The following is a 17,477-nucleotide window of genomic DNA, read 5'->3' on the forward strand; positions in this document are numbered from 1 at the left end:
CACACACTCAAATATATTCCTATTTGGTCACAGCATAGAAAGTCCATGGGCCTTGACCTGACCTTGCTCCATCCTCTCAGAAAGGACTGTGTGTGTATTTGTGTGTGCGTGCGCATGTGATCAGTCACTTTAATTGGTCTACAATATCTGCCATTGGTTCCTAGGATTAATATCAGGTTTTATTTTTCCTTCTCTCCCTCCCCCTTTCCCTTTGCAGGTCAGTGGCTGTGTTGACTGAGTGTATGAGGAATAAGGCATTGGCCAAGTTTTTCCGAGAACGTCAGGAATCTTTGAGACACTCCCTGCCTTTGGGCTCCTACCTGCTCAAGCCAGTGCAGAGGATCCTCAAGTACCACTTACTGCTACACGTTAGTAATACATCTATACACGCTCAATGACACCTACCTCACACAAGCAAAGCCCCACATACTGTGCATTCGAAAAATATTCACACTCCTTGAGTTTTTCCATGATTTGTTACATTACAGCCTTATTCAAAAATGGATTAAAGACAAACACATCCTCATCAATCTACACACAATACCCCATAACGAGAAAGTGAAAACAGGTTTTTAGACATTTTAGCAAGTGTATTACAAATAAAAAACAGATATACCTTGTTTACATAAGTATACAGACCTTGCTATGAGACTCGAAATTGAGCTCAGGTGTAACCATTGATCATGTTTTTCTACATCTTGATTGGAGTCCACCTGTGGTAAATTCAATTGAATGGACATGATTTGGAAAGACACACACCTGTCTATATGAGGTCCCACGCTTGACACTATATCTGAGCAAAAACCAAGCCATGAGGTCGAAGGAATTGTCCCTAGAGCTACGAAACAGTTTTTTTGTCGAGGCACAGATCTGAGGAAGTGTACCAAAAAAATTCTGCAGCATTGAAGGTCCCCAAGAATACAGTGCCCTCCATCATTCTTACATGGAAGATGTTTGGAACCAGCAAGACTCTTCCTAGAGCGAGCCTTTCGGCCAAACTGAGCAATGGGGGAGAAGGGCCTTGGTCAGAGAGGTGACCAAGAACGTGATGGTCACTCTGACAGAGCTTCCGAGTTCCTCTGTGGAGATGGGAGAACCTTCCAGACGGACAACCATCTCCATCCTTTATGCTAGAGTGGTCAGACGGAAGCTACTCCTCAGTAAAAGGCACATAACAGCCTGCTTGGAGTTTGCCAAAAGGCACCTAAAGGACTCTCCAGCTATGAGAAACAAGATTCTCTGATCTGATGAAACCAAGATTGAACTCTTTGGCCTGAATGCCAAGTGCCACGTCTGGAGGAAACCTGGCACCATTCCCACGGTGAAGCATGGTGTTGGCAGCATCATGCCTTGGGGATGTTTTTCAGTTGCATGGACTAGTAGACTAATCAGGATTGGGGGAAAGATGGAGAAAAGTACAGAGAGACCCTTGATTAAAACCTGCTATAGAGTGCTCAGGAACTCAGACTGAATGTCCTCGAGTGGCCCAGCCAGAGCCCGGATTTGAACCCGATCGAACATCTCTGAAAATAGCTACCCATCCAACCTGACAGAGTTTCATAGGATCTGCAGAGAAGAAGGGTATAAACTCCCCAAATACAGGTGTAGCATCATAGCCAAGAAGACTCGAGGCTGCCAAAGGTGCTTCAACAGTTCTGAGTAAAGGGTCAGAATACTTCCCTAAATTAGATATTTCAGATTTTTTTTAAACATGTTTTTTCTTCTAAAAAACAGTTTTTGCTTTGTCATTATGTGGTATTGTGTGTAGATTGAGGATTTTTTTTAAAATCTAAAAATGCTGTAATGTAAGAAAATATGGAGAAATTCAAGGGTTCTGGAGACTTTGTGAATGCACTGTACTCCTAACACACACTGTATGCCTAACCATACAGAACTGCATCCACAACTTGCATTTGTGTGTGTACAGTTAGCTCTAATGGACTGTATGTACAGTTAGCCACCAAGTCTATTTTTGAACTAGCTAACTCTATTGCCAAGAAAATCCAGGCAAACATAGCTGGCTATTGCAGAAACAGATGGTACCCAGTCTAACGTACATCTAGCCGATTACATTACCCACTCTAACCCCGAGTGTATTTCCTGCCCCCTGTAGGAGATAGCCAACCACCTGGAGAAGGACACAGAGGTGGTGCAGGAGGCCATAGACACCATGCAGAGAGTAGCCCGGCACATCAACGACATGAAAAGGAAACATGAACACGCTGTCAGGTTGCAGGTAAATTAACACTTCCAAATGAACATGCTTAAACATGTAAACAGGTACATAGGCACACATGCTCACACACATCTGCATATACAGGTGTGTGTGAGCCCACATACAAGACTTGGGTTTTGTCCTCAGATCCTCCCATCGTGTCCCTAGCCTTCGCCAGTCTAGTTTACATCCCAAATGTCTCCCTATTCCCTACATAGTGCACTACTTTTCATCAGAGCCCTATGGGTCCCAGTCAAAGTAGTGCACTGTATAGGGAATAGGGTGCCATTTGGGACGCGGATTTGTTTCAGTCTCCTCTAAGTTATGCAATACATTGTTTTCCAGGGCTAAGGATGGCCTTGCATAACACAGCAGGCAGACAAAAGGGAAAGTGTAGCTTTAATCTATGGGGAGGGAGGATGATCAGATGTTCAGATGAGTGAAAGAATGTGTGTTGAAGTATTTAATCAGGATCTGGTAACGAGTGCTTAGTTGACCTGTCTAAGTCTCCCTGTCCTTTTTTCTCTTGCTCCTCTCCTTCCTCTCTTCTCTCGTTCGGCTCTTGTCTCCTCCTTCTCTTCTGTCCTTTCCCGTCCTACTCTTGTTTTCTCACCTGTTTCACTTACCTTACTCTCATCCTATTCCGCTCTCTCTGTCCCTCTCTTACTCACTCTCCCCCTCTCCTCCTCCTCCCTCTCTATCCCTGTCCCTCTCTCTCATTTACTCTAACCCCGCTCCTCCTCCTCCACCCTATATCCCCCTCCCTCTCTCAGGAAATCCAGAGTCTGCTGACCAACTGGAAGGGGCCTGATCTGATTGGCTATGGGGAGCTGGTTCTGGAGGGGACGTTCCGTCTGCAACGAGCCAAGAATGAGCGCACGCTTTTCCTGTTCGACAAACTGCTGCTGGTCACCAAGAAACGTGAGGAGGCCTACACCTACAAGGCCCACATCCTGGTCAGTCACAACACTAACCCTAAAATATCTCCCAAAACTATCTCCCAAAAGGTGTACCGTAATACCTCTACCTTAAGAAAGACATCCATCATACTAGCCGTGCCTCTATGTCATTATAGTGTTGCAACCTGATGTTGGTGGAAGTCATTCCGAAAGAGCCACTCAGCTTCAGTGTGTTCCACTACAAGAACCCCAAACTACAGCACAACGTACAGGTAACGCAAAACTACACCCCACTACTAGAGCATGTTCCACAGGCGATTGTACAGCATAGAGTACAAGTAAATTGTGCCCTGCCAAGCCCACCACTCCAGACTTGTTCAATTTTTTAGCGTGGATAAGAAGGGTGTGTAATTTCTCAACGTGTGTTTGGGTACTCACTTCAAACAATTCCATAATCTGTGTTACGTAACAAACACAGAGGAGTAGAAAATCAGATCCCACTGTTGTTATGGGTTTGTGATAATCGTCTTGTACACCATTTAAAGTCTCTCCCTTAATCTGTCTCTCTTCTTCTCTTCTCTCCTCTCTGTTGTGTTCTGCCCCCAGGCCAGATCCCAGCAGGACAAACGCATGTGGATCCTGCATCTAAAGAGACTCATACTTGAAAACCACCCGGCTAAAATCCCAGCCAAGGTGAGACATGGAGCAAGCAATGTGTGTGCTCACTAACGACATAAACACAACACTGAGTGGGAGGAAGTGGAATGGTCTCTCTTTCTCTCTCTCTCTTTCTCAATCCCCCCTCTCTCGATCTCTCTCCACTCTCTTCCTTCAGTCTTGGCTCAGGTGCAAATGGAAAATTATGCTTTTGTCCGGAGGAAATTGTTGAGTGTTCATTGTAATTACAATAAAGGGATCTGTGGTTAAACGTGATATTGTAAAGTAGTCCTGTTCTGTTTGGTGAAGACAACTGTCTGGCGCCATCTGGTGTCTGGTAGCCCCATATATCAACCTCAAGTATAGGATTACCAAACTCTGTAAAATAGAGCTCACTTTATTGAAGGAACATTGGAAAAATATTCAACTTTATATTCATTTCCAGCACCACCCCAACATCAAAATATGTGAAAATTGCATGATGATACAGTACCAGTCAAAAGTTTGGACACACCTACTCAAGGGTTTTTCTTAATTTGTACTATTTTCTTTATTGTAGAATAATTGTGAAGACATCAAACTATTAAATAACACATATGGAATCATGTAGTAAACAAAAAAGTGTTTTATATTTTTATATTTGAGGTTCTTCAAAGTAGCCACCCTTTGCCTAAATGACAGCTTTGTACACGCTTGGCATTCTCTCAACTAGCTTCACCTGGAGTGCTTTTCAATCAGTCTTGAGGTACTTCCCACATATGATGAGCACTTGCTGGCTGCTTTTCCCTAACTCTGTGGTCCAACCATCTTAATTGGGTTGAGGTCGGGTGATTGTGGAGGCCAGGTCATCTGATGCAGCATGCCATCACTTTCCTTATTGGTCAAATAGCCCTTACATTATCCTGTTGAAAAACAATGATAGTCCCACTAAGCGCAAACCAGATGGGATGGCGTATTGCTGCAGCATGCTGTGGTAGCCATACTGGTTAAGTGTGACTTGAATTCAGAATAAATCCCCAAGTGTTACCAGCAAAGCACCCCCACACCATCACACCTCCTCCTCCATGCTTCACGGTGGAAACCACACATGCGGAGATCATGTTCCTGGCCCAAGCAAGTCTCTTCTTATTATTGGTGTCCTTCAGTAGTGGTTTCTTTGCAGCAATTCGACCATGAAGGCCTGATTCACGTAGTCTGCTCTGAACAGTTGATGGTCAGATGTGTCTGTTACTTGAACTCAGTGAAGCATTTATTTGGGCTGCAATTTGAGGTGCAGTTAACTCTAATGAACTTTTCCTCTGCATCAGAGGAAAGTCTGGGTCTTTCTTTCCTCTGGTGGTCCTCATGAGAGCCAGTTTCATCATAGTGCTTGATGGTTTTTATAACTGCACTTGAAGAAACTTTAAAAGTTCTTGACATTTTCCTCATTGACTGACCATGTCTTAAAGGAATGATGGACTGTCATTACTCTTTAATTATTTTAGCTGTTCTTGCCATAATTATGGACTTGGTCTTTTATCAAATAGAGCTGTCTCCTGTATACCACGTCACAACCGATCGGCCCAAAAATGCATTAAGAAGGAAAGAAATTGCACAAATAACACCTGTTGTGACTAGGGGGCAGTATTTTAATTTTTGGGAAAAAAATGTTCCCGTAGTAAATGGGATATTTTGTCAGGACAAGATGCTAGAATATGCATATAATTGACAGTTTAGGATAGAAAACACTCTAAAGTTTCCAAAACTGTAAAAATATTGTCTGTGAGTATAACAGAACTGATGTTGCAGGCGAAAGCCTGAGAAAAATCCAATCCAGAAGTGCCTCATGTTTTGAAAGCGCTGCGTTCCTATGCGTCCCTATTGAGCAGTGAATGGGCTATCAACCAGATTACTCTTTCTCCGTATTCCCGAAGGTGTCTACAGCATTGTGACGCAGTTTTACGTATTTATGTTGAAGAATACCCGTAAGCGGCTACATTGCGCAAGTGGTCACCTGATGCTCCCAGAGAGATTCTCGCGTAAAATACAAAGGTAGCCATTACTCCAATCGGTCCTACTGAAAAACGAATTGTCCCGACGGATATATTATCGAATAGATATTAGAAAAACACCTTGAGGATGGATTCCAAACAACGTTTGCCATGTTTCTGTCGATATTATGGAGCTAATTTGGAATATTTTTCAGCGTTTTCGTGACTGCAATTTCCGGGCAATTTCTCAGCCAAACGTGAAGGACAAACGAACTATTTCGCCTACAAAAATATTCTTTTTGGAAAAAAGGAACATTTGCTATCAAACTGGTAGTCTCGTGAGTGAAAACATCCGAAGCTCATCAAAGGTAAACGATTGAATTTGATTGCTTTTCTGATTTCCGTGACCAAGTTACCTGCTGCTAGCTGGACAAAATGCTATGCTAGGCTATTGATAAACTTACACAAATGCTTGTCTAGCTTTGGCTGTAAAGCATATTTTGAAAATCTGAGATGACAGTGTGATTAACAAAAGGCTAAGCTGTGTCTCAATATATTTCATTTGTGATATTCATGAATAGGAATATTTTCTAGGAATATTTATGTCCGTTGCGTTATGCTAATTAGTGTCGGGCTATGATTACGCTCCCTCATGCGGGATGGGGAGTCATTAGAGGTTAATGTTTAATAATGCACACCTGTTAATTGAAATTAATTCCAGGTGACTGCCTCATGAAGCTCGTTCAGATAATGCCAAGAGTGTGCAAAGCTGTCATCAAGGCAAAGGGTGGCTACTTTAAATAATCTCAAATATAAAATATCTTTTGATTTAACACTTTTTTGTTTACTACATGGTTCCATATTTGTTATTTCATAGTTTCGATGTCTTCACTATTATTCTGCAATGTAGAAGATAGTCGAAATAAAAACCCTTGAATTAATAGGTGTTTGACTTGACTGGTACTGTAAAGTTTGTAGTAAAAAAGATACAGGAGGATAATTGTTTCCAATGACATTATCGGTGTGCATCGTGTGATTTTAACAAGTTATGAGTTGGCATTGCCTGCTAATTGCCTACTAATTGGTTGATGATGTTATTGGGAACACTTATATTCTATCTCTTTTACTAGAAAACATAGAAATTCACAATTTTCACATATGTTGGTGTTGCTTCAGATGATGAATATGAAGTAGACACATTTTGAAATTTCGCTTTAATGTAGATCACCAACTAGATGCAGCTGCTGAATAATGTTTTTCTTGAGCGGATGATTCTGGTGCATAATTAAAAATCATTTATAGACTGCAAATGGATCGCAAGAAGCCCTAACATACATAATATTTCACTAAAACATAATAATGTCAAACCTTGATTATATTTGTATATGATCAAAGATGGCGTAGCAGTAAGACCTGTCGTGTCGTGTCCCTTGTATATATCATTTTTTTTCGTTTTTACATATTTTTCTTCGCATATCTTTTAAAACATTCTACTAAACCTCAGCTTCTAAATACTCTCCTGCAACCCGCCTCACCCAATGTAGCTATTTTTCCTAAAGTATTTATATTTACTTTGGACCCGGAACCCCTCAACTGAAGCTAGCCAGCTAACTACCAGCTATGCTAGCGGTCTTCAGCTAACCGGTCATCAGCTAACCTTTAGCTCGGAAAGCTCTCGCCGGTTTGAACAACGCGACTCTAACCAGAGCATAACGGACCTATTTTTTTTTTTATCCCCGGATTCCCACCGCAAACGGAACATTTTTCAGCTGGATCTTCACAACTAGCTATCTAGCTAAACCGCAACCCCGGATGATTACTCCTGGCTAGCGTTTCCACCCACTTAGCTTGAAGCTAGCCCGGCCAGAGCCCCTGTGCTACCACCGTAGCATACTCCTGGGCTACAATACCCGGACCCACGACCGGTCTATCGATGTCACCGCATGAAGAGGAATAAACAGACTCACCCCATCGCGACGTCCCCCAAAGGCTAACTCTCTCTCTAGCCCTTGCTATCTCCTTGCTTGCTAATTTGGCCTGCTAACTGCTAGCTTGTTTAGCCCCGGTCCGCTAACTGCTACCTTGTTTACCCCCGGCCTACTAACTGTTAGCTTGTTAGCACAGGCCTGCTAACCGTCTGAATCGCCGCGTCCCAAACACTCACTGGACCCATATTTACTTTCTATCTCTTTTCGATTTTTAATTTGTTTATACCTTCCGGTAACCTGCCTCACCCAATGTGATACGGAATCGCAATTATTTTTAATTTTTAGAACACACTCAAGAACCTCCAGAAGCTAACCAGCTAACTAGCTACAAGCTATTTAGTCATTGTTCGTTTTTTTTTTACCTGGATAACACTCGCCAGTCCAGCTTCCCTGCCCCATCCACCGCTGCCCCCTGGACACTGATCACTTGGCTACATGGCTGATGCATGCTGGACTGTCCATTAATCACGGTACTCCATTCTGCTTGTTTATGTTTTATCTGTCGGCCCCGTTGCCTAGTCAACGCCATTTTACCTGCTGTTGTTGTGCTAGCTGATTAGCTGTTGTTGTCTCACCTACTGTTTTAGCTAGCTCTCCCAATTCAACACCTGTGATTACTGTATGCCTCGCTGTATGTCTCTCTCAAATGTCAATATGCCTTGTATACTGTTGTTCAGGTTAGTTATCATTGTTTTAGTTCACAATGGAGCCCCTAGTTCCACTCTTCATACCCCTGATACCTCCTTTGTCCCACCTCCCACACATGCGGTGACCTCACCCATTACAACCAGCATGTCCAGAGATACAACCTCTCTCATCATCACCCAGTGCCTGGGTTTACCTCCGCTGTACCCGCACCCCACCATACCCCTGTCTGCGCATTATGCCCTGAATATATTCTACCATGCCCAGAAACCTGCTCCTCTTATTCTCTGTCCCCAACGCTCTAGGCGACCAGTTTTGATAGCCTTTGGCCGCACCCTTATACTACTCCTTCTCTGTTCCGCGGGTGATGTGGAGGTAAACCCAGGCCCTGCATGTCCCCAGGCACCCTCATTTGTTGACTTCTGTGATCGAAAAGCCTTGGTTTCATGCATGTCAACATCAGAAGCCTCCTCCCTAAGTTTGTTTTACTCACTGCTTTAGCACACTCTGCTAACCCTGATGTCCTTGCCGTGTCTGAATCCTGGCTCAGGAAGGCCACCAAAAATTCTGAGATTTCCATACCCAACTATAACATCTTCCGTCAAGATAGAACTGCCAAAGGGGGAGGAGTTGCAGTCTACTGCAGAGATAGCCTTCCAGGTCCATACCCAAACAGTTCGAACTACTAATTTATCCCCCCCCAAGCAGACACATCGATGGCTCTGAACGAACTTTATTTAACTCTTTGCAAACTGGAAACCATTTATCCAGCTGGGGATTTTAACAAAGCTAATCTGAAAACAAGACTCCCTAAATTTTACCAGCATATCGATTGCGCAACCAGGGGTGGTAAAACCTTGGATCATTGTTACTCTAACTTCCGCGACGCATATAAGGCCCTGCCCCGCCCCCCTTTCGGAAAAGCTGACCACGACTCCATTTTGCTGATCCCTGCCTACAGGCAGAAACTAAAACAAGAGGCTCCCACGCTGAGGTCTGTCCAACGCTGGTCAGACCAAGCTGACTCCACACTCCAAGACTGCTTCCATCACGTGGACTGGGACATGTTTCGTATTGCGTCAGATGGAAATATTGACGAATACGCTGATTCGGTGTGCGAGTTCATTAGAACGTGCGTCGAAGATGTCGTTCCCCTAGCAACGATAAAAACATTCCCAAACCAGAAACCGTGGATTGATGGCAGCATTCGCGTGAAACTGAATGCGCGAACCACTGCTTTTAATCAGGGCAAGGTGTCTGGTAATATGTCCGAATATAAACAATGCAGCTATTCCTCCGCAAGGCTATTAAACAAGCTAAGCGTCAGTACAGAGACAAAGTGGAATCTCAATTCAATGGCTCAGACACAAGAGGCATGTGGCAGGGTCTACAGTCAATCACGGACTACAAGAAGAAACCCAGCCCAGTCACGGACCAGGATGTCTTGCTCCCAGGCAGACTAAATCACTTTTTGCCCGCTTTGAGGACAATACAGTGCCACTGACACGGCCTGCAACGAAAACATGCAGTCTCTCCTTCACTGCAGCCGAGGTGAGTAAGACATTTAAACGTGTTAACCCTCGCAAGGCTGCAGGCCCAGACGGCATCCCCAGCCGCGCCCTCAGAGCATGCGCAGACCAGCTGGCCGGTGTGTTTACGGACATATTCAATCAATCCCTATACCAGTCTGCTGTTCCCACATGCTTCAAGAGGGCCACCATTGTTCCTGTTCCCAAGAAAGCTAAGGTAACTGAGCTAAACGACTACCGTCCCGTAGCACTCACTTCCGTCATCATGAAGTGCTTTGAGAGACTAGTCAAGGACCATATCACCTCCACCCTACCTGACACCCTAGACCCACTCCAATTTGCTTACCGCCCAAATAGGTCCACAGACGATGCAATCTCAACCACACTGCACACTGCCCTAACCCACCTGGACAAGAGGAATACCTATGTGAGAATGCTGTTCATCGACTACAGCTCGGCATTCAATACCATAGTACCCTCCAAGCTCGTCATCAAGCTCGAGACCCTGGGTCTCGACCCCGCCCTGTGCAACTGGGTACTGGACTTCCTGACGGGCCGCCCACAGGTGGTGAGGGTAGGCAACAACATCTCCTCCCCGCTGATCCTCAACACGGGGCCCCACAAGGGTGCGTTCTGAGCCCTCTCCTGTACTCCCTGTTCACCCACGACTGCGTGGCCATGCACGCCTCCAACTCAATCATCAAGTTTGCGGACGACACAACAGTGGTAGGCTTGATTACCAACAACGACGAGACGGCCTACAGGGAGGAGGTGAGGGCCCTCGGAGTGTGGTGTCAGGAAAATAACCTCACACTCAACGTCAACAAAACTAAGGAGATGATTGTGGACTTCAGGAAACAGCAGAGGGAACACCCCCTATCCACATCGATGGATCAGTAGTGGAGAGGGTAGCAAGTTTTAAGTTCCTCGGCATACACATCACAGACAAACTGAATTGGTCCACTCACACTGACAGCGTCGTGAAGAAGGCGCAGCAGCGCCTCTTCAACCTCAGGAGGCTGAAGAAATTCGGCTTGTCACCAAAAGCACTCACAAACTTCTACAGATGCACAATCGAGAGCATCCTGGCGGGCTGTATCACCGCCTGGTACGGCAACTGCTCCGCCCTCAACCGTAAGGCTCTCCAGAGGGTAGTGAGGTCTGCACAACGCATCACCGGGGGCAAACTACCTGCCCTCCAGGACACCTACACCACCCGATGTTACAGGAAGGCCATAAAGATCATCAAGGACATCAACCACCCAAACCACTGCCTGTTCACCCCGCTATCATCCAGAAGGCGAGGTCAGTACAGGTGCATCAAAGCTGGGACCGAGAGACTGAAAAACAGCTTCTATCTCAAGGCCATCAGACTGTTAAACAGCAATCACTAACATTGAGTGGCTGCTGCCAACACACTGTCATTGACACTGACCCAACTCCAGCCACTTTAATAATGGGAATTGATGGGAAATGATGTAAATATATCACTAGCCACTTTAAACAATGCTACCTTATATAATGTTACTTACCCTACACTATTCATCTCATATGCATATGTATATACTGTACTCTAGATCATCGACTGCATTCTTATGTCACTAGCCACTTTAACTATGCCACTTTGTTTACTTTGTCTACATACTCATCTCATATGTATATACTGTACTCGATACCATCTACTGTATGCTGCTCTGTACCATCACTCATTCATATATCCTTATGTACATATTCCTTATCCCCTTACACTGTGTATAAGACAGTAGTTTTGGAATTGTTAGTTAGATTACTTGTTGGTTATCACTGCATTGTCGGAACTAGAAGCACAAGCATTTCGCTACACTCGCATTAACATCTGCTAACCATGTGTATGTGACAAATAAATTTGATTTGATTTTGAAAATTACTCTCTCCAGAAATAAGTCTCTCACTGTTGCCGCCTGCTACCGTTCCCCTCAGCTCCCAGCTGTGCCCTGGACACCATTTGTGAATTGATCGCCCCCCATCTAGCTTTAGAGTTTGTTCTGTTAGGTGACCTAAACTGGGATATGCTTAACACCCCGGCAGTCCTACAATCTAAGCTAGATGCCCTCAATCTCACACAAATCATCAAGGAACCCACCAGGTACAACCCTAACTCTGTAAACAAGGGCACCCTCATAGACGTCATCCTGACCAACTGGCCCTCCAAATACACCTCCGCTGTCTTCAACCAGGATCTCAGCGATCACTGCCTCATTGCCTGTATCCGCTACGGAGCCGCAGTCAAACGACCACCCCTCATCACCGCAGTCAAACGCTCCCTAAAACACTTCTGTGAGCAGGCCTTTCTAATCGACCTGGCCCGGGTATCCTGGAAGGACATTGACCTCATCCCGTCAGTTGAGGATGCCTGGTCATTCTTTAACCTCTTGCTTCTACCTGAGACGCTTGCGTCCCAACTAGAGCTCTGGAAATGCAAATGCGCTACGCTAAATGCTAATAGTATTAGTTAAAACTCAAACGTTCATTAAAATACACATGCAGGGTATCGAATTAAAGCTACACTCGTTGTGAATCCAGGCAACAAGTCAGATTTTTAAAATGCTTTTCGGCGAAAGCATGAGAAGCTATTATCTGATAGCATGCACCAATACACTACAACACAAAAGCCACGCAGGGGACGTAAACAAAATAATTAGCATTTCGGCGTTACACAAACCGCACAATAAAATAGAAAACAGTCCTTACCTTTCACCATCTTCTTTGTTGGCACTCCTAGATGTCCCATAAACACTATTGGGTCTTTATTTCGATTAAATCGGTCCATATAAAGCCTAGATATCGTTATATGTAGACTGTGTGATAAACGAAAAAAACATAGTTTCAAAACGTAACGTCATTTTTTTAAATTCAAAAAGTCGACGATAAACTTTCACAAAACACTTCTAAATACTTTTGTAATGCAACTTTAGGTATTAGTAAACGTTAATAAGCGATAAAATTCATCAGGAGGCGATGTAAAGATCATTAGCTGTCCGTCTGGAAAAATGTCCGGCTAGAAACTCAACGAAAATATCCGGTCCTAGACCTGAAGAAATACGGTGCCTCGCATGTGTTTGACCAAGAAAAAACTCAAAGGGAAATGACAAGACTCTAGACACCGTGTGGAAGCTGTAGGTACTGCAACCTCAGTCAATTAATTGTGGTTCACCTTTATCAATGGGTTCAAGTAGCGCATGGATATATTTTCCCATTTTCAGTGATCAGTTTTTCCTGTGCTTTTCGATGTAAATGCCGTTCTGGTAAAGCCACAGCAGTGATTTAACCAGTTTTATAAACGTCTGAGTGTTTTCTATCCACACAGACTAAGCAAATGCATATACTATATTCCTGGCATGAGTAGCAGGGCGCTGAAATGTTGCGCGATTTTTAACAGAATGTTCAAAAAAGTAGAGGGTCGACTTAAGAGGTTAAGAGGTTAAAAGTAACTTCCTCACCATTTTAGATGAGCATGCTCCGTTCAAAAAATGCAGAACTAAGAACAGATACAGCCCTTGGTTCACTCCAGACCTGACTGCCCTCGACCAGCACAAAAACATCCTGTGGCGGACTGCAATAGCATCGAATAGTCCCCGCGATATGAAACTGTTCAGGGAAGTCAGGAACCAATACACGCAGTCAGTCAGGAAGGCCAGCTTCTTCAGGCAGAAGTTTGCATCCTGTAGCTCCAACTCCAAAAAGTTCTGGGACAATGTGAAGTCCATGGAGAACAAGAGCACCTCCTCCCAGCTGCCCACTGCACTGAGGCTAGGTAACACGGTCACCACCGATAAATCCATGATTATCGAAAACTTCAACAAGCATTTCTCAACGGCTGGCCATGCCTTCCGCCTGGCTACTCCAACCTCGGCCAACAGCTCCGCCCCCCCGCAGCTACTCGCCCAAGCCTCTCCAGGTTCTCCTTTACCCAAATCCAGATAGCAGATGTTCTGAAAGAGCTGCAAAACCTGGACCCGTACAAATCAGCTGGGCTTGACAATCTGGACCCTCTATTTCTGAAACTATCCGCCGCCATTGTCGCAACCCCTCAACCTCTCTTTCATATCGTCTGAGATCCCCAAGGATTGGAAAGCTGCCGCAGTCATCCCCCTCTTCAAAGGGGGAGACATCCTGGACCCAAACTGTTACAGACCTATATCCATCCTGCCCTGCCTATCTAAGGTCTTCGAAAGCCAAGTCAACAAACAGGTCACTGACCATCTCGAATCCCACCGTACCTTCTCCGCTGTGCAATCTGGTTTCCGAGCCGGTCACGGGTGCACCTCAGCCACACTCAAGGTACTAAACGATATTATAACCGCCATCGATAAAAGACAGTACTGTGCAGCCGTCTTCATCGACCTTGCCAAGGCTTTCGACTCTGTCAATCACCATATTCTTATCGGCAGACTCAGTAGCCTCGGTTTTTCGGATGACTGCCTTGCCTGGTTCACCAATTACTTTGCAGACAGAGTTCAGTGTGTCAAATCGGAGGGCCTTGTCCGGTCCTCTGGCAGTCTCTATGGGGGTGCCACAGGGTTCAATTCTCGGGCCGACTCTTTTCTCTGTATATATCAATGATGTTGCTTTTGCTGCGGGCGATTCCCTGATCCACCTCTACGCAGACGACACAATTCTATATACTTCCGGCCCGTCCTTGGACACTGTGCTATCTAACCTCCAAACGAGCTTCAAAGCCATACAACACTCCTTCCGTGGCCTCCAACTGCTCTTAAACGCTAGTAAAACCAAATGCATGCTTTTCAACCGATCGCTGCCTGCACCCGCATGCCCGACGAGCATCACCACCCTGGATGGTTCCGACCTTGAATATGTGGACATCTATAAGTACCTAGGTGTCTGGCTAGACTGTAAACTCTCCTTCCAGACTCATATCAAACATCTCCAATCGAAAATCAAATCAAGAGTCGGCTTTCTATTCCGCAACAAAGCCTCCTTCACTCACGCCGCCAAACTTACCCTAGTAAAACTGACTATCCTACCGATCCTCGACTTCGGCGATGTCATCTACAAAATTGCTTCCAACACTCTACTCAGCAAACTGGATGCAGTTTATCACAGTGCCATCCGTTTTGTCACTAAAGCACCTTATACCACCCACCACTGCGACTTGTATGCTCTAGTCGGCTGGCCCTCGCTACATATTCGTCGCCAGACCCACTGGCTCCAGGTCATCTACATGTCCATGCTAGGTAAAGCTCCGCCTTATCTCAGTTCACTGGTCACGATGGCAACACCCATCCGTAGCACGCGCTCCAGCAGGTGTATCTCACTGATCATCCCTAAAGCCAACACCTCATTTGGCCGCCTTTCGTTCCAGTACTCTGCTGACTGGAACGAATTGCAAAAATCGCTGAAGTTGGAGACTTTTACCTCCCTCACCAACTTCAAACATCTGCTATCTGAGCAGCTAACCGATCGCTGCAGCTGTTTTTCACCTACCTCATCCCCATACTGTTTTTATTTATTTACTTTTCTGCTCTTTTGCACACCAATATCTCTACCTGTACATGACCATCTGATCATTTATCACTCCAGTGTTAATCTGCAAAATTGTAATTATTCGCCTACCTCCTCATGCCTTTTGCACACAATGTATATAGACTCCCCTTTTTTTCTATTGTGTTATTGTCTTGTTAATTGTTTACTCCATGTGTAACTCTGTGTTGTCTGTTCACACTGCTAAGCTTTATCTTGGCCAGGTCGCAGTTGCAAATGAGAACTTGTTCTCAACTAGCCTACCTGATTAAATAAAGGTGAAATAAATAAAAAATAAAAAAAATATGCGTGGGAATAATTGGGAATAGATTTCCCAAAAATATATATTTTGTAGCTGATTTCCTGATGTTTTTACAGTCTTTTATGTCCATCAATGATTTTAGATTTTTCATAAAAATAATAATTTTTGCTCAGAAAACTTGGGTATCCAAATAAAACCACCTGCGTGCCTCCAGTTGTGGAAATTTGCTTTAATGGTTGTTGTTTGTTTTATTTTTTTTCTCTTGATTTTCAGGCCAAGCAGGCCATTTTGGAGATGGATGCTATGCGTAAGTATACATTTGATATTGATTGAAGCCTCTTGTGACTATAATAAGATCATTACGTTCATGGGTGTTTATTTGAGTGTCTGTAACATTCCCTCTCCCCTGTCCTCTCCAGACCACCCAGGTTTCCACTACTGTCCCGACAAGAGGAGCCCCCACACAAAGGAGGGCCCCTCCCCTCGACGGGTCCGCAGGAAGTCAGGTAAGGAACACAGGAAGTACAGGGACAGGACGAAGGCGCTGTAAATTATTTGGTGCTGATGCCAGTAGACTGGGCCAGTTTCTCTGCCTCTATGACTCTATGTCCTGTCCAATCTGTCTCTCCTCAGAGCCGCTGTCCAAGTTACTGAAGAACCCTAAACATGGTGCCAAGGAAGATGTCTCAAAGGTGAGCTTAACCCCATAATGCAGTCATTTATGTATATGAATGGTGACACAATGCTACAGTTAGAAACAGTGTTATATCTCCATAATGGACTAAAGGTTTCAGCTAGTTTGAGGTGTTATTTGTAATGGTTCCTATAATACTCACCTAACTCTCACTCAAGGACACATTTAACACTCCCTGCCTTATCACTCTCTCTCTGTAGCGGACAAGTCTGGGCGCCACCCTGCTCTCCCCTGTGTCCCAGCTGGCTCTGGGCACTATTGGCCACAGCCGCAGCCTGGTCAACCAATCACAGAAGTCCCTGGACCCAGGTGACCATTTTGACCATAGCGACAGGGAGGATGGGGAGGAGCCACATCAGCAGGACGCCGATGATGAGGATGACAGCAGCCTGGTGAGTCTCTCCTACCTACCCACAATGCACCAGTTTGACAATTTAACCTCTTATCAGATATGCCCGATTTGATTTCCATCCCTAAATCAAGTCAAATCAAATTTATTTATATAGCCCTTCGTACATCAGCTGATATCTCAAAGTGCTGTATAGAAACCCAGCCTAAAACCACAAACAACAAGCAATGCAGGTGTAGAAGCACGGTGGCTAGGAAAAACTCCCTAGAAAGGCCAAAACCTAGGAAGAAACCTAGAGAGGAACCAGGCTGTGAGGGGTGGCCACTCCTCTTCTGGCTGTGCCGGGTGGAGATTATAACAGAACATGGCTAAGATGTTCAAATGTTCATAAATGACCAGCATGGTGAAATAATAATAATCACAGTAGTTGTCGAGGGTGCAGCAAATCAGCACCTCAGGAGTAAATGTCAGTTGGCTTTTCATAGCCGATCATTAAGAGTATCTCTACCACTCCTGCTGTCTCTAGAGAGTTGAAAACAGCAGGTCTGGAACAGGTAGCATGTCCGGTGAACAGGTCAGGATTCCATAGCCGCAGGGCAGAACAGTTGAAACTGGAGCACCAGCACGGCCAGGTGTACTGGGGACAGCAAGGAGTCATCATGCCAGGTAGTCCCGAGGCATGGTCCTAGAGCTCAGGTCCTCCGAGAGAGAGAAAGAAAGAGAGAAAGAGAGAATTAGAGAGAGCATAC

The 17,477-nt window shown here is 44.9% G+C and overlaps 1 protein-coding gene across 1 annotated transcript in view; it reads left to right on the forward strand.

The window, feature by feature from the left end:
- Window positions 1–17,477, forward strand: part of LOC115125236 (pleckstrin homology domain-containing family G member 1-like) — a 148,541-nt gene that overhangs the window by 117,408 nt on the left and 13,656 nt on the right. Inside the window, 9 exon segments of the mRNA XM_065008926.1 lie at window positions 218–368; window positions 2,114–2,236; window positions 2,989–3,171; window positions 3,291–3,386; window positions 3,721–3,807; window positions 15,959–15,992; window positions 16,105–16,191; window positions 16,319–16,377; window positions 16,580–16,771. Coding sequence (XP_064864998.1) covers window positions 218–368; window positions 2,114–2,236; window positions 2,989–3,171; window positions 3,291–3,386; window positions 3,721–3,807; window positions 15,959–15,992; window positions 16,105–16,191; window positions 16,319–16,377; window positions 16,580–16,771 — 1,012 coding nt within the window.

Source organism: Oncorhynchus nerka, linkage group LG24, assembly GCF_034236695.1.
Source record: "Oncorhynchus nerka isolate Pitt River linkage group LG24, Oner_Uvic_2.0, whole genome shotgun sequence".
In the NCBI taxonomy this organism is placed as follows: Eukaryota; Metazoa; Chordata; class Actinopteri; order Salmoniformes; family Salmonidae; genus Oncorhynchus; species Oncorhynchus nerka.